Below are 17,725 nucleotides of genomic sequence, written 5' to 3' on the forward strand. Positions count from 1 at the left end.
TGCCAAAGGTGCTGCTTTTTATTCTTTTTATTTTATCCAATTGTCCCATCGCTGCAACTCCCTTATGGGCTCGGGAGAGGCGAAGGTCGAGAGCCGTGCCTCCTCCGAAACACAACCCAACCAAGCTGCACTGCTTCTTGACACAATGCCCACTTAACCCGGAAGCCAGCCACACCAATGTGTCGGAGGGAACACCGGTACACCTGGCGATCGTGTCAGCGTGCTTTGCGCCACAGGAGTCGCTAGGGTGTGACGGGACAAGAACATCCCTGCCACCCTCTCCTAACCCGGACAATTGTGCGCCGCCCCATGCGTCGTCCTGGTTTGCGGCCAGGCTGAGACAGAGCCTGGAGTCAAATCACTCGGGAGGCTGACAACGGTGCTTCTACAAAGTATTGATTATAGGGTGTGAATACTATGCAAATGACATTTTTTCTTTATTTAATTTTCAATGTTTTTGTAAACATTTTCAATTTGTCATTATGGGTTTTTGTAAGGCTTGATCCTAGGCCCCACGCTCAATTTACATCAACAACCAAGCTCAGGCAGTAGGAAGCTCTCCTATCCATGTATATGCAGATGATACAGTCTCGTACTCAGCTGGCCCCTCCCTGGATTTTGTGTTAAATGCTCTAGAACAAAGCTTTCTTAGTGTCCAACAAGCTTTCTCTACCCTTAACCTTGTTCTGAACACATCCAAAACAAAGGTCATGTGGTTTGGTAAGAAGAATGCCCCTCTCCCCACAGGTGTGATTACTACCTCTGAGGGTTTAGAGCTTGAGGTAGTCCCCTCATACAAGTACTTGGGAGTATGGCTAGACGGTATACTGTCCTTCTCTCAGCACATATCAAAGCTGCAGACTAAAGCTAAATCTAGACTTGGTTTCCTCTATTGTAATCACTCCTCTTTCACACCAGCTGCCAAACTAACCCTGATTCAGATGACCATTCTACCCATGCTAGATTACGGAGACATAATTTATAGATTGGCGGGTAAGGGTTCTCTAGAGTGGCTAGATGTTCTTTACCATTCGTCCATCAGCTTTACCTCCAATGCTCCTTATAAGACACATCATTGCACTCTATTCTCCTCTGTTAACTGGTCATCTCTGTATACCCGTCACAAGACCCACTGGTTGATGCTTATTTATAAAACCCTCTTAGGTCTCACTCCCCACTATCTGAGATACCTACTGCAGCCCTCATCTTCCACATACAACACCCATTCTGCCAGTCACATTCTGTTAAAGGTCCCCAAAGCACACACATCCTTGGGTCTCTCGTCTTTTCATTTCGCTGCAGCTAGTGACCGGAACGAGCTGCAACAAATACTCAAACTGGACAGTTTTATCTCAATGTCTTCATTCAAAGACTCAATCATGGACACTCTTACTGACAGTTGTGGCTGCTTTGTGTGATGTATTGTTGTCTCTACCATCAAAAAATCTAATCAAAGTTTGTCACGTGTGCCGAATATAATACTTACAGTGAAATGCTTACTTACAGGCTCTAACCAATAGTGCAAAAAAGGTATTATGTGAACAATAGGTAAGTAAAGAAATAAAACAGTAAAAATACATTTTCAGTGGAGGGGCTATATACAGTGGAGGGGCTATATACAGTGGAGGGGCTATATACAGTGTAGGGGCTATATACAGTGGAGGGGCTATATACAGACATCGGTTAGTCAGGCTGATTGAGGTAGTATGTACATGTAGATATGGTTAAAGTGACTATGCATATATGATAAACAGAGAGTAGCAGCAGTGTAAAAGAGGGGTTGAGGGGGCACACAATGCAGATAGTCTGGGTAGCCATTTGATTACCTGTTCAAATGTCTTATGGCTTGGGGGTAAAAACTGTTGAGAAGCCTTTTTGTCAGAGACTTGGCACTCCGGTACCGCTTGCTATGCGGTAGTAGAGAGAACAGTCTATGACTGGGGTGGCTGGGGTCTTTGACAATTTTTAGGGCCTTCCTCTGACACCGCCTGGTGTAGAGGTCCTCTGGTGTAGAGGTCCTGGATGGCAGGCAGCTTAGCCCCAGTGATGTACTGGCCCGTACGCATACCCTCTGTAGTGCCTTGCGGTTAGAGGCCGAGCAATTGCCATACCAGGCAGTGATTCAACCAGTCAGCATGCTCTCGATGTCGATTCTTGCCCTTTGTGCTGTTGTTTGTGTTATGTTTTGTGCTGCTACCATGTTGCTGTGTTGTCACCATGCTGTGTTATGTGTTGCTGCCTTGCTATGTTGTTATGTAGTGTTGTCTCGTTGTGATGAGTGTTTTGTCCTGTATTTATTTTTAATCCCCTTCCCCGCAGGAGGCCTTATGCCTTTTAGTAGGCCGTCATTGTAATTAAGAACAAATTCTTAACTGACTTTCCCAGTTAAAAAAAGGTTCAATTAATTAAAAACAAATATATATTGTGTGTAGATGGGTGAGGGGGAAAAAACCATTTGAATCCATGTTGAATTCATGCTCTAACACAACTAAATGTGGAATAAGTCGGTGTATGAATACTTGCTGTAAGCACTGTATTCATTTTTGCCCTCTTTTCTGGCTCTCCAGGGGACAGGAAATGAGTGGGTTGAGGCCCAGCCCCAGACAGAGAGCTCGGCTAAAGCCTGGAAGATTCCTGCCAAGTCCGAGGCCAAGCCCACAGACAACAGCCCTACCCCACCCGAGAACAACCAGGTAGCACCCCCATCTTTCCCCCCTCCACAGCACCGGTAAACCCTAAGACAGGGATCATCAACTGCATAGATTCAGCCGTGGGTAAAAACAATTCTTGAGCAGATGGTCAGTGGGTCAGAACATAAATCAAAAATGATTTGTGGACTGATATAATATTTAATTAAAGCATAATAATGTCAAACCTTGCTTACATTTGTAAACCGTTACCCATATACATGTCATTGTGCTAACACTAGTTAGCATTTGCTTGTAAAAGTACCTCCTAACTTCCTTCATACTGGACACAGAGAAATAAAATGGTATCCAGAAGTTCATCTGACTCTGGGGAAGTAAATAAAGGGCATCATTGTCAGAATCCCACAGTATCCCTTTAACCATTCCTGGGTGCTTTTTGATGCGTGTTTTGGGGTCATTGTCCTGCTGGAAGACCCAAGAACTTCAACAGAGACACAGTTTTTGGACACTGTGTTGAATATTGGACGACAAAACACCTGATAATCTTCTGATTTCACTAAGCCTCCCCCGCGGCATGATCAAACCTCCCCCGCGGCATGGTCAAACCTCCCCCGCGGCATGATCATACCTTCCCCGCGGCATGATCAAACCTCCCCCGCGGCATGATCAAACCTCCCGATCTTTCATTGATGCCCAAAGAGAACAAGTAGCTAGGCAAGTAGTCAAGATGGGGTTTGAGTTGGAGGGTTCTACGCTGCTCTTGGTTTGTATAGTGGTGTGGCTTTATTGAGCTCTATGGTCTAGGAAGTTTGTATGTATTTGTATTAAAGGTGCGGTGAAATGCTTGTGTGTGTGTTTCTAGGAGAAGGGTTCAATAGAGCCCCACTCTTAATGAAGTCTGATCGATGCACAGCCTGTGTCAACAACAAATAATAGCCAGGCTTTTCTAACAAGGTGATGTTGATGGGTAAGGCGGGATGGTCCGGAATGTTTTACTAATGCTGTCACACATCTTCCCTCATTAGATTTACCCCCACTGTGTGTGTGTGTGTGTGTGTGTGTGTGTGTGTGTGTGTGTATAACGGCCTGCTCAGTGAGAGATTTCCCAGGTTGTTTTTTTGGGGGGAGATACTTTTAGGATCCTATATTAGGGTTGTATTAGCGCTGAGGGTTGTATTAGCGCTGAGGGTTGTATTAGCGCTGAGGGTTGTATTAGCGCTGAGGGTTGTATTAGCGCTGAGGGTTGTATTAGCGCTGAGGGTTGTATTAGCGCTGAGGGTTGTATTAGCGCTGAGGGTTGTATTAGCGCTGAGGGTTGTATTAGCGCTGAGGGTTGTATTAGCGCTGAGGGTTGTATTAGCGCTGAGGGTTGTATTAGCGCTGAGGGTTGTATTAGCGCTGAGGGTCGTATTAGCGCTGAGGGTTATGAACCCATGTACCGTTTACATTAACCGACATGTACATAATGATTTTATGTTCTATATTGTCAAGTTTCATAACATGATTCATGTGTGTTGTCCGTTCCTCTCTCTCTATCCCTGTCGCCATCTGCTAGAGAGATGAGTGGATGACCTTTGACTTCTTGACAATGAGAACAACGTCAACAGCAGAGAAGAGGGCTGAGAAAGAAAGGTTGAAAGGGGAAGAGAAACAGAAGGCCTGGGTCATCGAGCAGGTGTGTACTCGCTATGTTTAAATGAAGGTTGATGGAAGTCCATTGCCTTATCTGTTGGTTACCTGGGCAACCAAAAGTGCCAAACTGAGCAGGGACAAGGGACTTGACAATTGTGTGTGTGTGTGTGTGTGTGTGGGGGGGTGCCGTAGGCTGGTCTGCACAAGCTGGAGTTGAATCCGTTCTGGAAGGACGGGGGGAGTGGCCTGCCCCCAGAAGAGAAGGCCAGGAATGTGCTTGTAAAAGGTAACTGAAACCCTTTACACAACTTCACTCTTATCAACCTTTTCTACTCTCATACTTATACCTAAAGTTTAATCATCAAACCCATGTATACAACTCTCTATATCAGCCCAGTCTTTGGTCAACCCCCTCCCCTCCCTCTGTCTGTGTTAGGACTCTCCCCTCCCTCTCTGGGCTAGGACTCTCCCCTCGCCGACCCTCTCTGGGCTAGGACTCTCCCCTCCCCTCCTTCTCTGGGCTAGGACTCTCCCCTTCTTCTCTGGGCTAGAATCCTCCCCTCCCTCTCTGGGCTAGGACTCTCCCCTCCCCTCCCTCTCTGGGCTAGGACCCTCCCCTCCCCTCCCTCTCTGGGCTAGGACCCTCCCCTCCCTCTCTGGGCTAGGACTCTCCCCTCCCCTCCCTCTCTGGGCTAGGACCCTCCCCTCCCCTCCCTCTCTGGGCTAGGACCCTCCCCTCCCTCTCTGGGCTAGGACCCTCCCCTCCCTCTCTGGGCTAGGACCCTCCCCTCCCCTCCCTCTCTGGGCTAGGACCCTCCCCTCCCCTCCCTCTCTGGGCTAGGACCCTCCCCTCCCTCTCTGGGCTAGGACCCTCCCCTCCCTCTCTGGGCTAGGACCCTCCCCTCCCTCTCTGGGCTAGGACTCTCCCCTCCCTCTCTGGGCTAGGACTCTCCCCTCCCTCTCTGGGCTAGGACTCTCCCCTCCCTCTCTGGGCTAGGACCCTCCCCTCCCCTCCCTCTCTGGGCTAGGACCCTCCCCTCCCTCTCTGGGCTAGGACTCTCCCCTCCCCTCCTTCTCTGGGCTAGGACTCTCCCCTCCTCTCCCTCTCTGGGCTAGGACCCTCCCCTCCCTCTCTGGGCTAGGACTCTCCCCTCCCCTCCCTCTCTGGGCTAGGACTCTCCCCTCCCCTCCCTCTCTGGGCTAGGACCCTCCCCTCCCTCTCTGGGCTAGGACCCTCCCCTCCCTCTCTGGGCTAGGACCATCCCCTCCCTCTCTGGGCTAGGACCCTCCCCTCCCTCTCTGGGCTAGGACCCTCCCCTCCCTCTCTGGGCTAGGACCCTCCCCTCCCTCTCTGGGCTAGGACCCTCCCCTCCCTCTCTGGGCTAGGACCCTCCCCTCCCTCTCTGGGCTAGGACCCTCCCCTCCCTCTCTGGGCTAGGACCCTCCCCTCCCTCTCTGGGCTAGGACCCTCCCCTCCCTCTCTGGGCTAGGACCCTCCCCTCCCTCTCTGGGCTAGGACTCTCCCCTCCCTCTCTGGGCTAGGACTCTCCCCTCCCTCTCTGGGCTAGGACTCTCCCCTCCCTCTCTGGGCTAGGACTCTCCCCTCCCTCTCTGGGCTAGGACCCTCCCCTCCCCTCCCTCTCTGGGCTAGGACCCTCCCCTCCCCTCCTTCTCTGGGCTAGGACACTCCCCTCCTCTCCCTCTCTGGGCTAGGACCCTCCCCTCCCCTCCCTCTCTGGGCTAGGACTCTCCCCTCCCCTCCCTCTCTGGGCTAGGACCCTCCCCTCCCCTCCCTCTCTGGGCTAGGACCCTCCCCTCCCCTCCCTCTCTGGGCTAGGACTCTCCCCTCCCCTCCTTCTCTGGGCTAGGACCCTCCCCTCCCCTCCCTCTCTGGGCTAGGACCCTCCCCTCCCCTCCCTCTCTGGGCTAGGACTCTCCCCTCCCCTCCTTCTCTGGGCTAGGACTCTCCCCTCCCCTCCCTCTCTGGGCTAGGACCCTCCCCTCCCCTCCCTCTCTGGGCTAGGACTCTCCCCTCCCCTCCCTCTCTGGGCTAGGACCCTCCCCTCCCCTCCCTCTCTGGGCTAGGACCCTCCCCTCCCCTCCCTCTCTGGGCTAGGACCCTCCCCTCCCCTCCCTCTCTGGGCTAGGACCCTCCCCTCCCTCTCTGGGCTAGGACCCTCCCCTCCCTCTCTGGGCTAGGACTCTCCCCTCCCTCTCCCTCTCTGGGCTAGGACCCTCCCCTCCCCTCCCTCTCTGGGCTAGGACCCTCCACTCCCCTCCCTCTCTGGGCTAGGACCCTCCCCTCCCTCTCTGGGCTAGGACCCTCCCCTCCCTCTCTGGGCTAGGACCCTCCCCTCCCTCTCTGGGCTAGGACTCTCCCCTCCCTCTCCGGGCTAGGACCCTCCCCTCCCTCTCTGGGCTAGGACTCTCCCCTCCCCTCCCTCTCTGGGCTAGGACCCTCCCCTCCCCTCCCTCTCTGGGCTAGGACCCTCCCCTCCCCTCCCTCTCTGGGCTAGGACCCTCCCCTCCCTCTCTGGGCTAGGACCCTCCCCTCCCTCTCTGGGCTAGGACTCTCCCCTCCCTCTCTGGGCTAGGACCCTCCCCTCCCTCTCTGGGCTAGGACTCTCCCCTCCCTCTCTGGGCTAGGACCCTCCCCTCCCCTCCCTCTCTGGGCTAGGACTCTCCCCTCCCCTCCCTCTCTGGGCTAGGACTCTCCCCTCCCCTCCCTCTCTGGGCTAGGACTCTCCCCTCCCCTCCCTCTCTGGGCTAGGACTCTCCCCTCCCCTCCCTCTCTGGGCTAGGACCCTCCCCTCCCCTCCCTCTCTGGGCTAGGACCCTCCCCTCCCCTCCCTCTCTGGGCTAGGACCCTCCCCTCCCCTCCCTCTCTGGGCTAGGACTCTCCCCTCCCCTCCCTCTCTGGGCTAGGACTTTCCCCTCCCTCTCTGTCTTGGCCTGGACCACTGCCCTGTCTTTCTCTGAGAGGAGAGGAATGAGTTGAGTTCACTGTATGTACAGTCACTGAGGGCCCAGACACCACTTAAATCACAGACAGACAGACAGAATGTGGGAGAAGGAGACACTGTCATGGCAAATCAGGTAAAGCATTTCTGGCACATGGAATGAGAATGACAAGAGGGTGGAGGCAGGCAGAGGGTGGAGGCAGGCAGAGGGTGGAGGCAGGCAGAGGGTGGAGGCAGGCAGAAAGGATTTGCTGGAGGCAGGGAGTATAGAGAGAGATGAGAGAAGAACATTTTTTAAAAGGAAGAGGTACAGAGAGAGGCGCTTGGTTCTGTTAAGCTGACTGTGTCATCTCCGCTCAGAAGGGTGCACTCTGCCATCTCCTAAGCTTCACTTTAACAGAGTGGCAGAATAAGCAGATTTAAAACACTCGTACAGACAGTGACGCACACTGTCACTTATGTATGCATACCAAACTCCTATATACAGACATTGACAGTACACACACACACACTCTTTTCTCTCTCTGAGCTGTGTGTGTCAGAAGGGAATGTTGTTTTCCTCATCCTTGGTTTGACTAAGAGGGTAATGAAGAGGTGTGTGTGTGAGAGGGAATGGGGGGAGGCTGTTAAACCTCACTTAACTTGGGCTTTTGACACATGTGCGCGCACATGGTGTGAGAGGAAAGAGATTGAGGGAGAGAAGGGGGTGACTTCTCTGGGGAAGGCAGATGTGAAATGTTCCCATTCTCTGTGCTGTGTTCCGGAGAAGAGGGTGAGGCCTAGCTGTTCTCTTGGGAAGTTGAATATGATGTTCTGATTTCCCACAGGTAAAAAGTTAACTCTAGTTATTCCCCTCCTACCTCTGGTCTTTGTCCACCTCTTGCTCACTCTCTCTCTCTCTCCTTTGCCATCTCCTCCTTTCCTCCCTTCTTACTGCCTTACACTGTCTCTCCTCACCATCTCTCCCTGTCTGTCTGTAGCTGCAACTGTAGATGATGGAGGACTAGGTTGGCTCAGGAAGTCTTACCAGAGGATGAGAGAGCAGGCGGAGCGAGAGCAACGCAGTCTGGAGGTCATAGTGGCAGAGCGATATGGGGTGAGAGTACATGCACACACAGGCCGGCAGACATAATCCACACAAAAACACCTGTATAAACAGTATTAACAGATCACTATGTAAACATTCTCACATGTACACAAATTCTCCAACGTGCATCCTTCCATACGCGTTCCTAATGCTGCCGCGTTCCTGCTGCTGCCGCGTTCCTGCTGCTGCCGCGCTCCTGCTGCTGCCGCGCTCCTGCTGCTGCCGTGCTCCTGCTGCTGACGCGTTCCTGCTGCTGAATCGTTCCTACTGTCAGACTCTTTCCCTATCTCCCTGGTTAATTCCTTCTATGCAGTGTCGGCGCTCCGTCTGTCAAAAGTTAGAAAACTCATGAACTGCACCTTGGGTACATTGAAATGCACCATGGGAACATCATATCACACCGCTCACCTGTGTGTATGTTTATTATTTGTGTTTGTTTCACATGCAGTCCATGGAGAAGTTTCAGAAGAGGATGTATGAGGCTGAGATTGCTGTGTATGGCTACAAGAGAGGAGAGGGGGAAGGGAGAGGAGAGGAAGAGGGGAGAGACCGACAAAGATGGAGGAGAGGACAGGAAGATGGAATGTGGAGGAAAGGAGAAGTGGGGATGGATAGAGAGAGGTGGAGACCAGACAAGGGTAGGGATTTACCTGGAGAGAAAGAGAGGGATGGAGAAAGAGGTAGTGAAAGAGATGGAGAGAGGGAAAGAGATCGTCACCGAGACAGAGATCGGGATAGGAACAGAGCTAGAGATGGAGACAGCGAACGGGATGGCGGTAGACCTAGTGACAGGGATAGAGAGAGGGATGGAGGTAGACCTAGTGACAAGGAAAGAGAGAGAGCTGGAGGCAGAGAGAGGGATGGAGGTAGACCTAGTGACCAGGAAAGAGAGAGGGCTGGAGGCAGAGAGAGGGATGGAGGTAGACCTAGTGACCAGGAAAGAGAGAGAGCTGGAGGCAGAGAGAGAGCTGGAGGTAGACCTAGTGACCAGGAAAGAGAGAGGGCTGGAGGCAGAGAGAGGGATGGAGGTAGACCTAGTGACCGGGATAGAGAGAGGGCTGGAGGCAGAGAGAGGGACAGACCCAGAGAGAGAGGTGGGGATGAGAGCCTTGGCCAGATTCAGCCTCCCCTGTCCCTCGGAGCTCTGAAAAGTCGCTTCCTCAAGCCTGCTGACGATGATGATGATGATGGTGAGTTGAGTGTAGTACCTCGTTCCACACACACATTCCGCGCGCACACACTCACTCTACTGATGAGTTTCTTTTCTAGGAGTGTCAGCCTCTGCTCCGGCCCGAGCTTCCATGGGTTTCCTGAAACCTGGGTCTGACATTGAGGAGTTGGATCGGAAGAGCAGCGGTCCGGCCTGGAGCAAGAGCAGCTCCGGACAGAGATCTGCTTCAGGAAATTTGGCGCAGGATAAAGAGAGGGAGTCTGGGAAAACCATGTCTACTCCTGACCAGGGTCATAGCAGCAACAGGCTTGCAGTGACATCATCCAGGTCAGAGGTCAAATACACAGTCGCCACAGCACTGTTCCAACTGTTTAGCAATTAATGTTGTCTTCCTCTCTCCCCTATACCAATCACTCATCTAACATGCTTGGATATTTAAGCAAGCGTTCCCCCCATTCATCAGACAGTCTGCACTGTCTGCACTCCATTCAGCAGTTATCACGTCACTCACCATAGAACTCACTGAATTAACCAGACCTTCTCTCCTTCATATTTACTCTCGCTCTTTTTCTCGCCCTCGCTCCCTCTATTCCCACCTCAACTCCCATCTCTCCCCATTCCTCTTACTCTTTCTTTCCTTTCTCTTTCTCTCTGTCCTTTTTGCTCTAATGCTCCCCCTTCTCTCTCTATCATTAGCTAAGTCATTAAGTTAAACCAGCACCCAGAAGCCCTTTAAACCTCTGCAGCGTGAAATGAAGGTGCCGTTTTAGAAGGGTAGGTAATCTGTGAGAGAGAAACAGTCTGGAGGGAACGAGACAGAAGAAGACTGTTTCTGAGACAAGACGGCCATCAGAAAGAACGTGGTAGAAAGAGAGGGGGGAGGGAGAGGTGGTTAGAGATGGATGGAGGGAGGGAGGGAGGGAGAGGTGGTTAGAGATGGATGGAGGGAGGGAGGGAGAGGTGGTTAGAGATGGATGGAGGGAGAGAGAGGTGGTTAGAGATGGAGGGAGAGAGAGGTGGTTAGAGATGGATGGAGGGAGGGAGGGATGGAGGGAGGGAGAGGTGGTTAGAGATGGATGGAGGGATGGAGGGAGGGAGAGGTGGTTAGAGATGGATGGAGGGTGAGGTCGTTAGAGATGGATGGAGGGAGAGGTGGTTAGAGATGGATGGAAGGAGAGAGGTGGTTAGAGATGGATGGCGGGAGAGAGAGGTGGTTAGAGATGGATGGCGGGAGAGAGAGGTGGTTAGAGATGGATGGCGGGAGAGAGAGGTGGTTAGAGATGGATGGAGGGAGGGAGTGAGGGAGAGGTGGTTAGAGATGGATGGAGGGTGAGGTGGTTAGAGATGGATGGAGGGAGAGAGAGGTGGTTAGAGATGGATGGAGGGAGAGAGAGGTGGTTAGAGATGGATGGAGGGAGAGAGAGTTGGTTAGAGATGGAGGGAGAGGTGGTTAGAGATGGAGGGAGGGAGGGAGAGGTGGTTAGAGATGGAGGGAGGGAGGGAGAGGTGGTTAGAGATGGATGGAGGGTGAAAGAGAGCAGGGAAATGGACCGGAAAGAGCGACGGGTGGAGATGGAGGGAGGGAGAGAGAGGTGGTTAGAGATGGCTGGAGGGAGAGAGAGGTGGTTAGAGATGGAGGGAGGGAGGGAGGGAGAGGTGGTTAGAGATGGATGGAGGGTGAAAGAGAGCAGGGAAATGGACCGGAAAGAGCGACGGGTGGAGATGGAGGGAGGGAGAGAGAGGTGGTTAGAGATGGATGGAGGGAGAGAGAGAGAGGTGGTTAGAGATGGAGGGAGGGAGGGAGAGGTGGTTAGAGATGGAGGGAGAGGTGGTTAGAGATGGATAGAGGGAGGGAAAGGTGGTTAGAGATGGATGGATGGAGGGAGGGAGGGAGGGATGGAGGGAGAGGTGGTTAGAGATGGATGGAGGGTGAGAGAGGTGGTTAGAGATGGATGGAGGGTGAGAGAGGTGGTTAGAGATGGATGGATGGAGGGAGAGAGAGGTGGTTAGAGATGGATGGAGGGAGAGAGAGGTGGTTAGAGATGGAGGGAGGGAGGGAGAGAGGTGGTTAGAGATGGAGGGAGGGAGAGAGAGGTGGTTAGAGATGGATGGAGGGTGAAAGAGAGCAGGGAAATGGACCGGAAAGAGCGACGGGTGGAGATGGAGGGAGGGAGAGAGCGAGCCATCGGTGGAGAAGAGAGCAGAACAAGCTGTTTATTTGTACGCAGTTGAGTGCTGGGACAGCTATAATGTCCTGATGGATCGGTGTGTCTATTCCCATGCTGCCAAGACTACATTTAGTAGAACCTCTTGGACATCCCTCTAACACACGCAGGTCTCTGATGTTTACAATGTGTTTGTCCTTGTTGTCTTTGCTTCATTTAACTTCTTCCCTGTGTCTTCAGATCTGACAGCAGTAGTGACAGTTTGAGTGAGGAGGAGGAAGAAGAGGTACCGATCCTCACAGATGAAGAGATGAACAAATTGGGGGCCAGACTGGTTAAGGCAGAGATTATGGGTAACACGGTGAGGTCATCCACATGATCACTGTGTTGCATCTCCTCATCCTACCTAGTCACACACAAAAAATACACCGATAATTACCCATTCTAAACGCGTTCCATACACCCCTGCCCATAGGCCATTCCCCTAGCATATCAGGTCCCTCGGCTCTCTCTCTCTCCTTGATAAAAGCAAACAATTCATTTTATACACTGCTCAACAAAATAAAGGGAACACTAAAATAACACATCCTGGATCTGAATTAATGAAATATTCTTATTAAATATTTTTTTCTTTACATAGTTGAATGTGCTGACAACAAAATCACACAAACATTATCAATGGAAATCAAATTTATCAACCCAACCAACCACATCAGCATATGGTCTCACAAGGGGTCTGAGGATCTCATCTCGGTACCTAATGGCAGTCAGGCTACCTCTGGCGAGCACATGGAGGGCTGTGCGGCCCCCCCCAAAGAAATGCCACCCCACACCATGACTGACCCACCGCCAAACCGGTCATGCTGGAGGATGTTGCAGGCAGCAGAACGTTCTCCACGGCGTCTCCAGACTCTGTCACATCTGTCACATGCTCAGTGTGAACCTGCATTCATCTGTGAAGAGCACAGGGCTCCAGTGGCGAATTTGCCAATCTTGGTGTTCTCTGGCAAATGCCAAATGTTGGGCTGTAAGCACAACCCCCATCTGTGGACGTCGGGCCCTCATACCACCCTCATGGAGTCTGTTTCTGACCGTTTGAGCAGACACATGCCCATTTGTGGCCTGCTGGAGGTCATTTTGCAGGGCTCTGGCAGTGCTCCTCATGCTCCTCCTTGCACAAAGGCGGAGGTAGCGGTCCTGCTGCTGGGTTGTTGCCCTCCTACGGCCTCCTCCACGTCTCCCGATGTACTGGCCTGTCTCCTGGTAGTGCCTCCATGCTCTGGACACTACGCTGACAGACACAGCAAACCTTCTTGCCACAGCTCGCATTGATGTGCCATCCTGGATGAAGTAGACTCCGTCTCATGCTACCACTAGAGTGAAAGCACCGCCAGCATTCAAAAGTGACCAAAACATCAGCCAGGAAATATAGGAACTGAGAAGTGGTCTGTGGTTATCACCAGCAGAACCACTCCTTTATTGGGGGTGTCTTGCTAATTGCCTAATTTCCACCTGTTGTCCATTCCATTTGCACAACAGCATGTGAAATTTATTGTCAATCAGTGTTGCTTCCTAAGTGGACAGTTTGATTTCACAGAAGTGTGATTGACTTGTAGTTACATTGTCTGTTTAAGTGTTCCCTTTATACTTTTGAGCAGTGTAGAAGTCACTCTGTCCACTCAACCCCCATCCATCTCTGTCAATCGATAAGGTTTTACTGGCCTCAGTACTATATACTACAGTTTAGCTGGCCTCATTACTACCGTATATACGACAGTTTGGCTGGCCTCAGTACTCTGTACGACAGTTTGGCTGGCTTCAGTACTCTGTACGACAGTTTGGCTGGCCTCGGTAATCTGTACGACAGTTTGGCTGGCCTCAGTACCCTGTATGACAGTTTGGCTGGCCTCATTACTACCGTATATACGACAGTTTGGCTGGCCTCGGTACTCTGTACGACAGTTTGGCTGGCCTCGGTACTCTGTACGACAGTTTGGCTGGCCTCGGTACTCTGTACGACAGTTTGGCTGGCCTCGGTACTCTGTACGACAGTTTGGCTGGCCTCGGTACTCTGTACGACAGTTTGGCTGGCCTCGGTACTCTGTACGACAGTTTGGCTGGCCTCGGTACTCTGTACGACAGCTTGGCTGGCCTCGGTACTCTGTACGACAGTTTGGCTGGCCTCGGTACTCTGTACGACAGTTTGGCGTACTGAGGCCAGCCAATCTGTAGTATATACAGTGCCTTGCGAAAGTATTCGGCCCCCTTGAACTTTGCGACCTTTTGCCACATTTCAGGCTTCAAACATAAAGATATAAAACTGTATTTTTTTGTGAAGAATCAACAACAAGTGGGACACGATCATGAAGTGGAACGACATTTATTGGATATTTCAAACTTTTTTAACAAATCAAAAACTGAGAAATTGGGCGTGCAAAATTATTCAGCCCCTTTACTTTCAGTGCAGCAAACTCTCTCCAGAAGTTCAGTGAGGATCTCTGAATGATCCAATGTTGACCTAAATGACTAATGATGATAAATACAATCCACCTGTGTGTAATCAAGTCTCCGTATAAATGCACCTGCACTGTGATAGTCTCAGAGGTCCGTTAAAAGCGCAGAGAGCATCATGAAGAACAAGGAACACACCAGGCAGGTCCGAGATACTGTTGTGAAGAAGTTTAAAGCCGGATTTGGATACAAAAAGATTTCCCAAGCTTTAAACATCCCAAGGAGCACTGTGCAAGCGATAATATTGAAATGGAAGGAGTATCAGACCACTGCAAATCTACCAAGACCTGGCCGTCCCTCTAAACTTTCAGCTCATACAAGGAGAAGACTGATCAGAGATGCAGCCAAGAGGCCCATGATCACTCTGGATGAACTGCAGAGATCTACAGCTGAGGTGGGAAACTCTGTCCATAGGACAACAATCAGTCGTATATTGCACAAATCTGGCCTTTATGGAAGAGTGGCAAGAAGAAAGCCATTTCTTAAAGATATCCATAAAAAGTGTTGTTTAAAGTTTGCCACAAGCCACCTGGGAGACACACCAAACATGTGGAAGAAGGTGCTCTGGTCAGATGAAACCAAAATGGAACTTTTTGGCAACAATGCAAAACGTTATGTTTGGCGTAAAAGCAACACAGCTGAACACACCATCCCCACTGTCAAACATGGTGGTGGCAGCATCATGGTTTGGGCCTGCTTTTCTTCAGCAGGGACAGGGAAGATGGTTAAAATTGATGGGAAGATGGATGGAGCCAAATACAGGACCATTCTGGAAGAAAACCTGATGGAGTCTGCAAAAGACCTGAGACTGGGACGGAGATTTGTCTTCCAACAAGACAATGATCCAAAACATAAATCAAAATCTACAATGGAATGGTTCAAAAATAAACATATCCAGGTGTTAGAATGGCCAAGTCAAAGTCCAGACCTGAATACAATCGAGAATCTGTGGAAAGAACTGAAAACTGCTGTTCACAAATGCTCTCCATCCAACCTCACTGAGCTCGAGCTGTTTTGCAAGGAGGAATGGGAAAAAATGTCAGTCTCTCGATGTGCAAAACTGAAAGAGACATACCCCAAGCGACTTACAGCTGTAATCGCAGCAAAAGGTGGCGCTACAAAATATTAACTTAAGGGCGCTGAATAATTTTGCACGACCAATTTTTCAGTTTTTGATTTGTTAAAAAAGTTTGAAATATCCAATAAATGTCGTTCCACTTCATGATTGTGTCCCAATTGTTGTTGATTCTTCAGAAAAAAATACAGTTTTATATCTTTATGTTTGAAGCCTGAAATGTGGCAAAAGGTCGCAAAGTTCAAGGGGGCCGAATACTTTCGCAAGGCACTGTAGTACTACAGCTTGCATGGGCATCTGTCACTATAGACAGGCTTCAGAGGACTGAGTGTGGATGTGACCACTACTTACCTGTATCCCCATCAGAGGACTGAGTGTGAATGTGTCCACTACTTATCTAGATCCCCATCAGAGGACTGAGTGTGGATGTGGCCACTACTTATCTAGATCCCCATCAGAGGACTGAGTGTGGATGTGGCCACTACTTATCTAGATCCCCATCACAATGTCTGCTCTGACAGTGTCCAGTCACAGCCAGCTCCTGTTAGTTGACAAGGGCCTGGTAGAGATGGGCCAGGCACATACTACTACTACTACTACACACACTCTTTGGCTTCCTCTGCTACTTTTCCACATTGTCCACATCCCTGTCATGAGACAGCGGGTTAGAAGGTGGGGAGAACCTCTGTTATTCAGTAGGCTGTAATATTTAGACTCATGGGAAGGGCAGCTGCGGTGAAGGACACCAGACTACTATGTTGTGTTCAATCAGTGATTCTACTATCAGCCTCTTGTAATGGTGGAACACAATCAGGAGAGGTTGTTAAATGTTATTATGTGTGACATAGATGGAGAAACAGCACTCTGTGTACGAGAAATCCACACATGCAACATCTGACATCATTAGTGTGGGTGGGGTGGGGTGCAGTCAAGGAACATGTGAAGTTTTTAAATGTGTGTCACCTTTAGGCTCTGATGGAGAAACTGAAGACCCAGCTGGAATCAGCCCGTAATGCCAAGGAGAATCGTGCCGCACAGCAACCTGGGAAATCGGACAGGGTGAGTGGAGGTGTATAGGGAGGGACAGGCATTACCCGTCAGGGAGCCAAGAGGATAAGGTAGTAGTAGCCTACTGTATGTATGTGCTACTCTTGTGGAGATGACCACTAGCACATTAGAACAGACTAAATCACTGTCAGCTGACTGACTGAGTGCTCAGTAGGTACAAGCCTGCAGGCTGATTGACTGCTTTAGCCCTGTTTGCCTGCCTGCCTTTCTCTCTGAATACCTGCTGTCTGAATGCCTGTATAGAAGTTTATATTCTCTCTGGTGTGCAGTAAGAGTTGTCTTTGACAATAACCCATTTTCTCACTCCTTCAGATTTATATACTCTAGTATTCTAGAGTATCTCCACTCCCAACACATCTACCTCCATCAGATTACATCCACCTTAGTCAAATACATTTAAACTCAGTTTTTCACAATTCCTGACATTTAATCAGAGTAAAAATCTAATGTTTTTGGTCAGTTAGGATCACCACTTTATTTTAAGAATGTAAAATGTCAGAATAATGGTGTTGAGAATGATTTATGTCAGCTTTTATTTCATCACATTCCCAGTGGGTCAGAAGTTTACATACACTCAATTAGTATTTGGTAGCATTGCCTTTTAAATAGTTTAACTTGGGTCAAATGTTTTGGGTAGCCTTCAACAAGCTTTCCACAATAAATTGGGTGAATTTTGGCCCATTTCTCCTGACAGAGCTGGTGTAACTGAGTCAGGTTTGTAGGCCTCCTTGCTCACACTCTCTTTTTCAGTTCTGCCCACACATTTTCTATAGGATTGAGGTCAGGGCTTTGTGATGGCCACTCCAGTACCATGACTTTGTTGTCCTTAAATGTCTTGACGCACCCATCCCGTTAGCGGGATCATTGTCATCAACATCCACTGAATTACTAAAAATATTTAATTTTCATGAAATCACAAGTGCAATATAGCAAAACACAGCTTAGCTTGTTGTTAATCCACCTGGCGTGTCAGATTTCAATAAAGCTTTTCGGCGAAAGCATACCAAGCGTTAATGTAAGAACATCTCTCTCAGTAGACAAAATATTACAAACAGCTAGCAGCCAAGTAGATTGGTCACAAAAGTCAGAAAAGCAATAAATTAAATTGCTTAGCTTTGATCTTCGGATGTTTGCACTCACGAGACTCCCAGTTACACAATAAATGTTCCTTTTGTTCCATAAAGATATTTTTTTTAGATACAAAATACCTCCATTTGTTTGGCGCGTTTATATTCAGAAATCCACAGGCTCGGTCAGGTCAGGACATCGCAGACGGAAATTCCAAATAGTGTCCGTAAAAGTCGTAGAAACATGTCAAACGTTTTTTCTAATCAATCGTCAGGTTGTTTTTACAATATATAATCGATAATATGTCAACCGGAATGTAGCTTCTTCCATAGGAGAGAGA

At 50.0% G+C, this 17,725-nt stretch overlaps 1 protein-coding gene across 3 annotated transcripts in view; it reads left to right on the top strand.

Moving 5' to 3' along the window:
- The window catches only part of cwf19l2 (CWF19 like cell cycle control factor 2), a 38,860-nt gene that overhangs the window by 4,664 nt on the left and 16,471 nt on the right, over positions 1–17,725 (top strand). For 2 of the 3 annotated variants that reach the window (XM_036965014.2, XM_090223924.1), the window contains exons 4-11: positions 2,568–2,693; positions 4,204–4,323; positions 4,473–4,566; positions 8,221–8,336; positions 8,776–9,517; positions 9,597–9,825; positions 11,904–12,024; positions 16,219–16,308. In XM_036965014.2, coding sequence (XP_036820909.2) covers positions 2,568–2,693; positions 4,204–4,323; positions 4,473–4,566; positions 8,221–8,336; positions 8,776–9,517; positions 9,597–9,825; positions 11,904–12,024; positions 16,219–16,308 — 1,638 coding nt within the window. The remainder of the gene's footprint in view (positions 1–2,567; positions 2,694–4,203; positions 4,324–4,472; positions 4,567–8,220; positions 8,337–8,775; positions 9,518–9,596; positions 9,826–11,903; positions 12,025–16,218; positions 16,309–17,725) is intronic. The other variant, XM_090223923.1, reaches the window with a different exon arrangement.

Source organism: Oncorhynchus mykiss, chromosome 27 (genome assembly GCF_057628025.1).
Source record: "Oncorhynchus mykiss isolate SJ-2025 chromosome 27, ASM5762802v1, whole genome shotgun sequence".
Taxonomy (NCBI): Eukaryota; Metazoa; Chordata; class Actinopteri; order Salmoniformes; family Salmonidae; genus Oncorhynchus; species Oncorhynchus mykiss.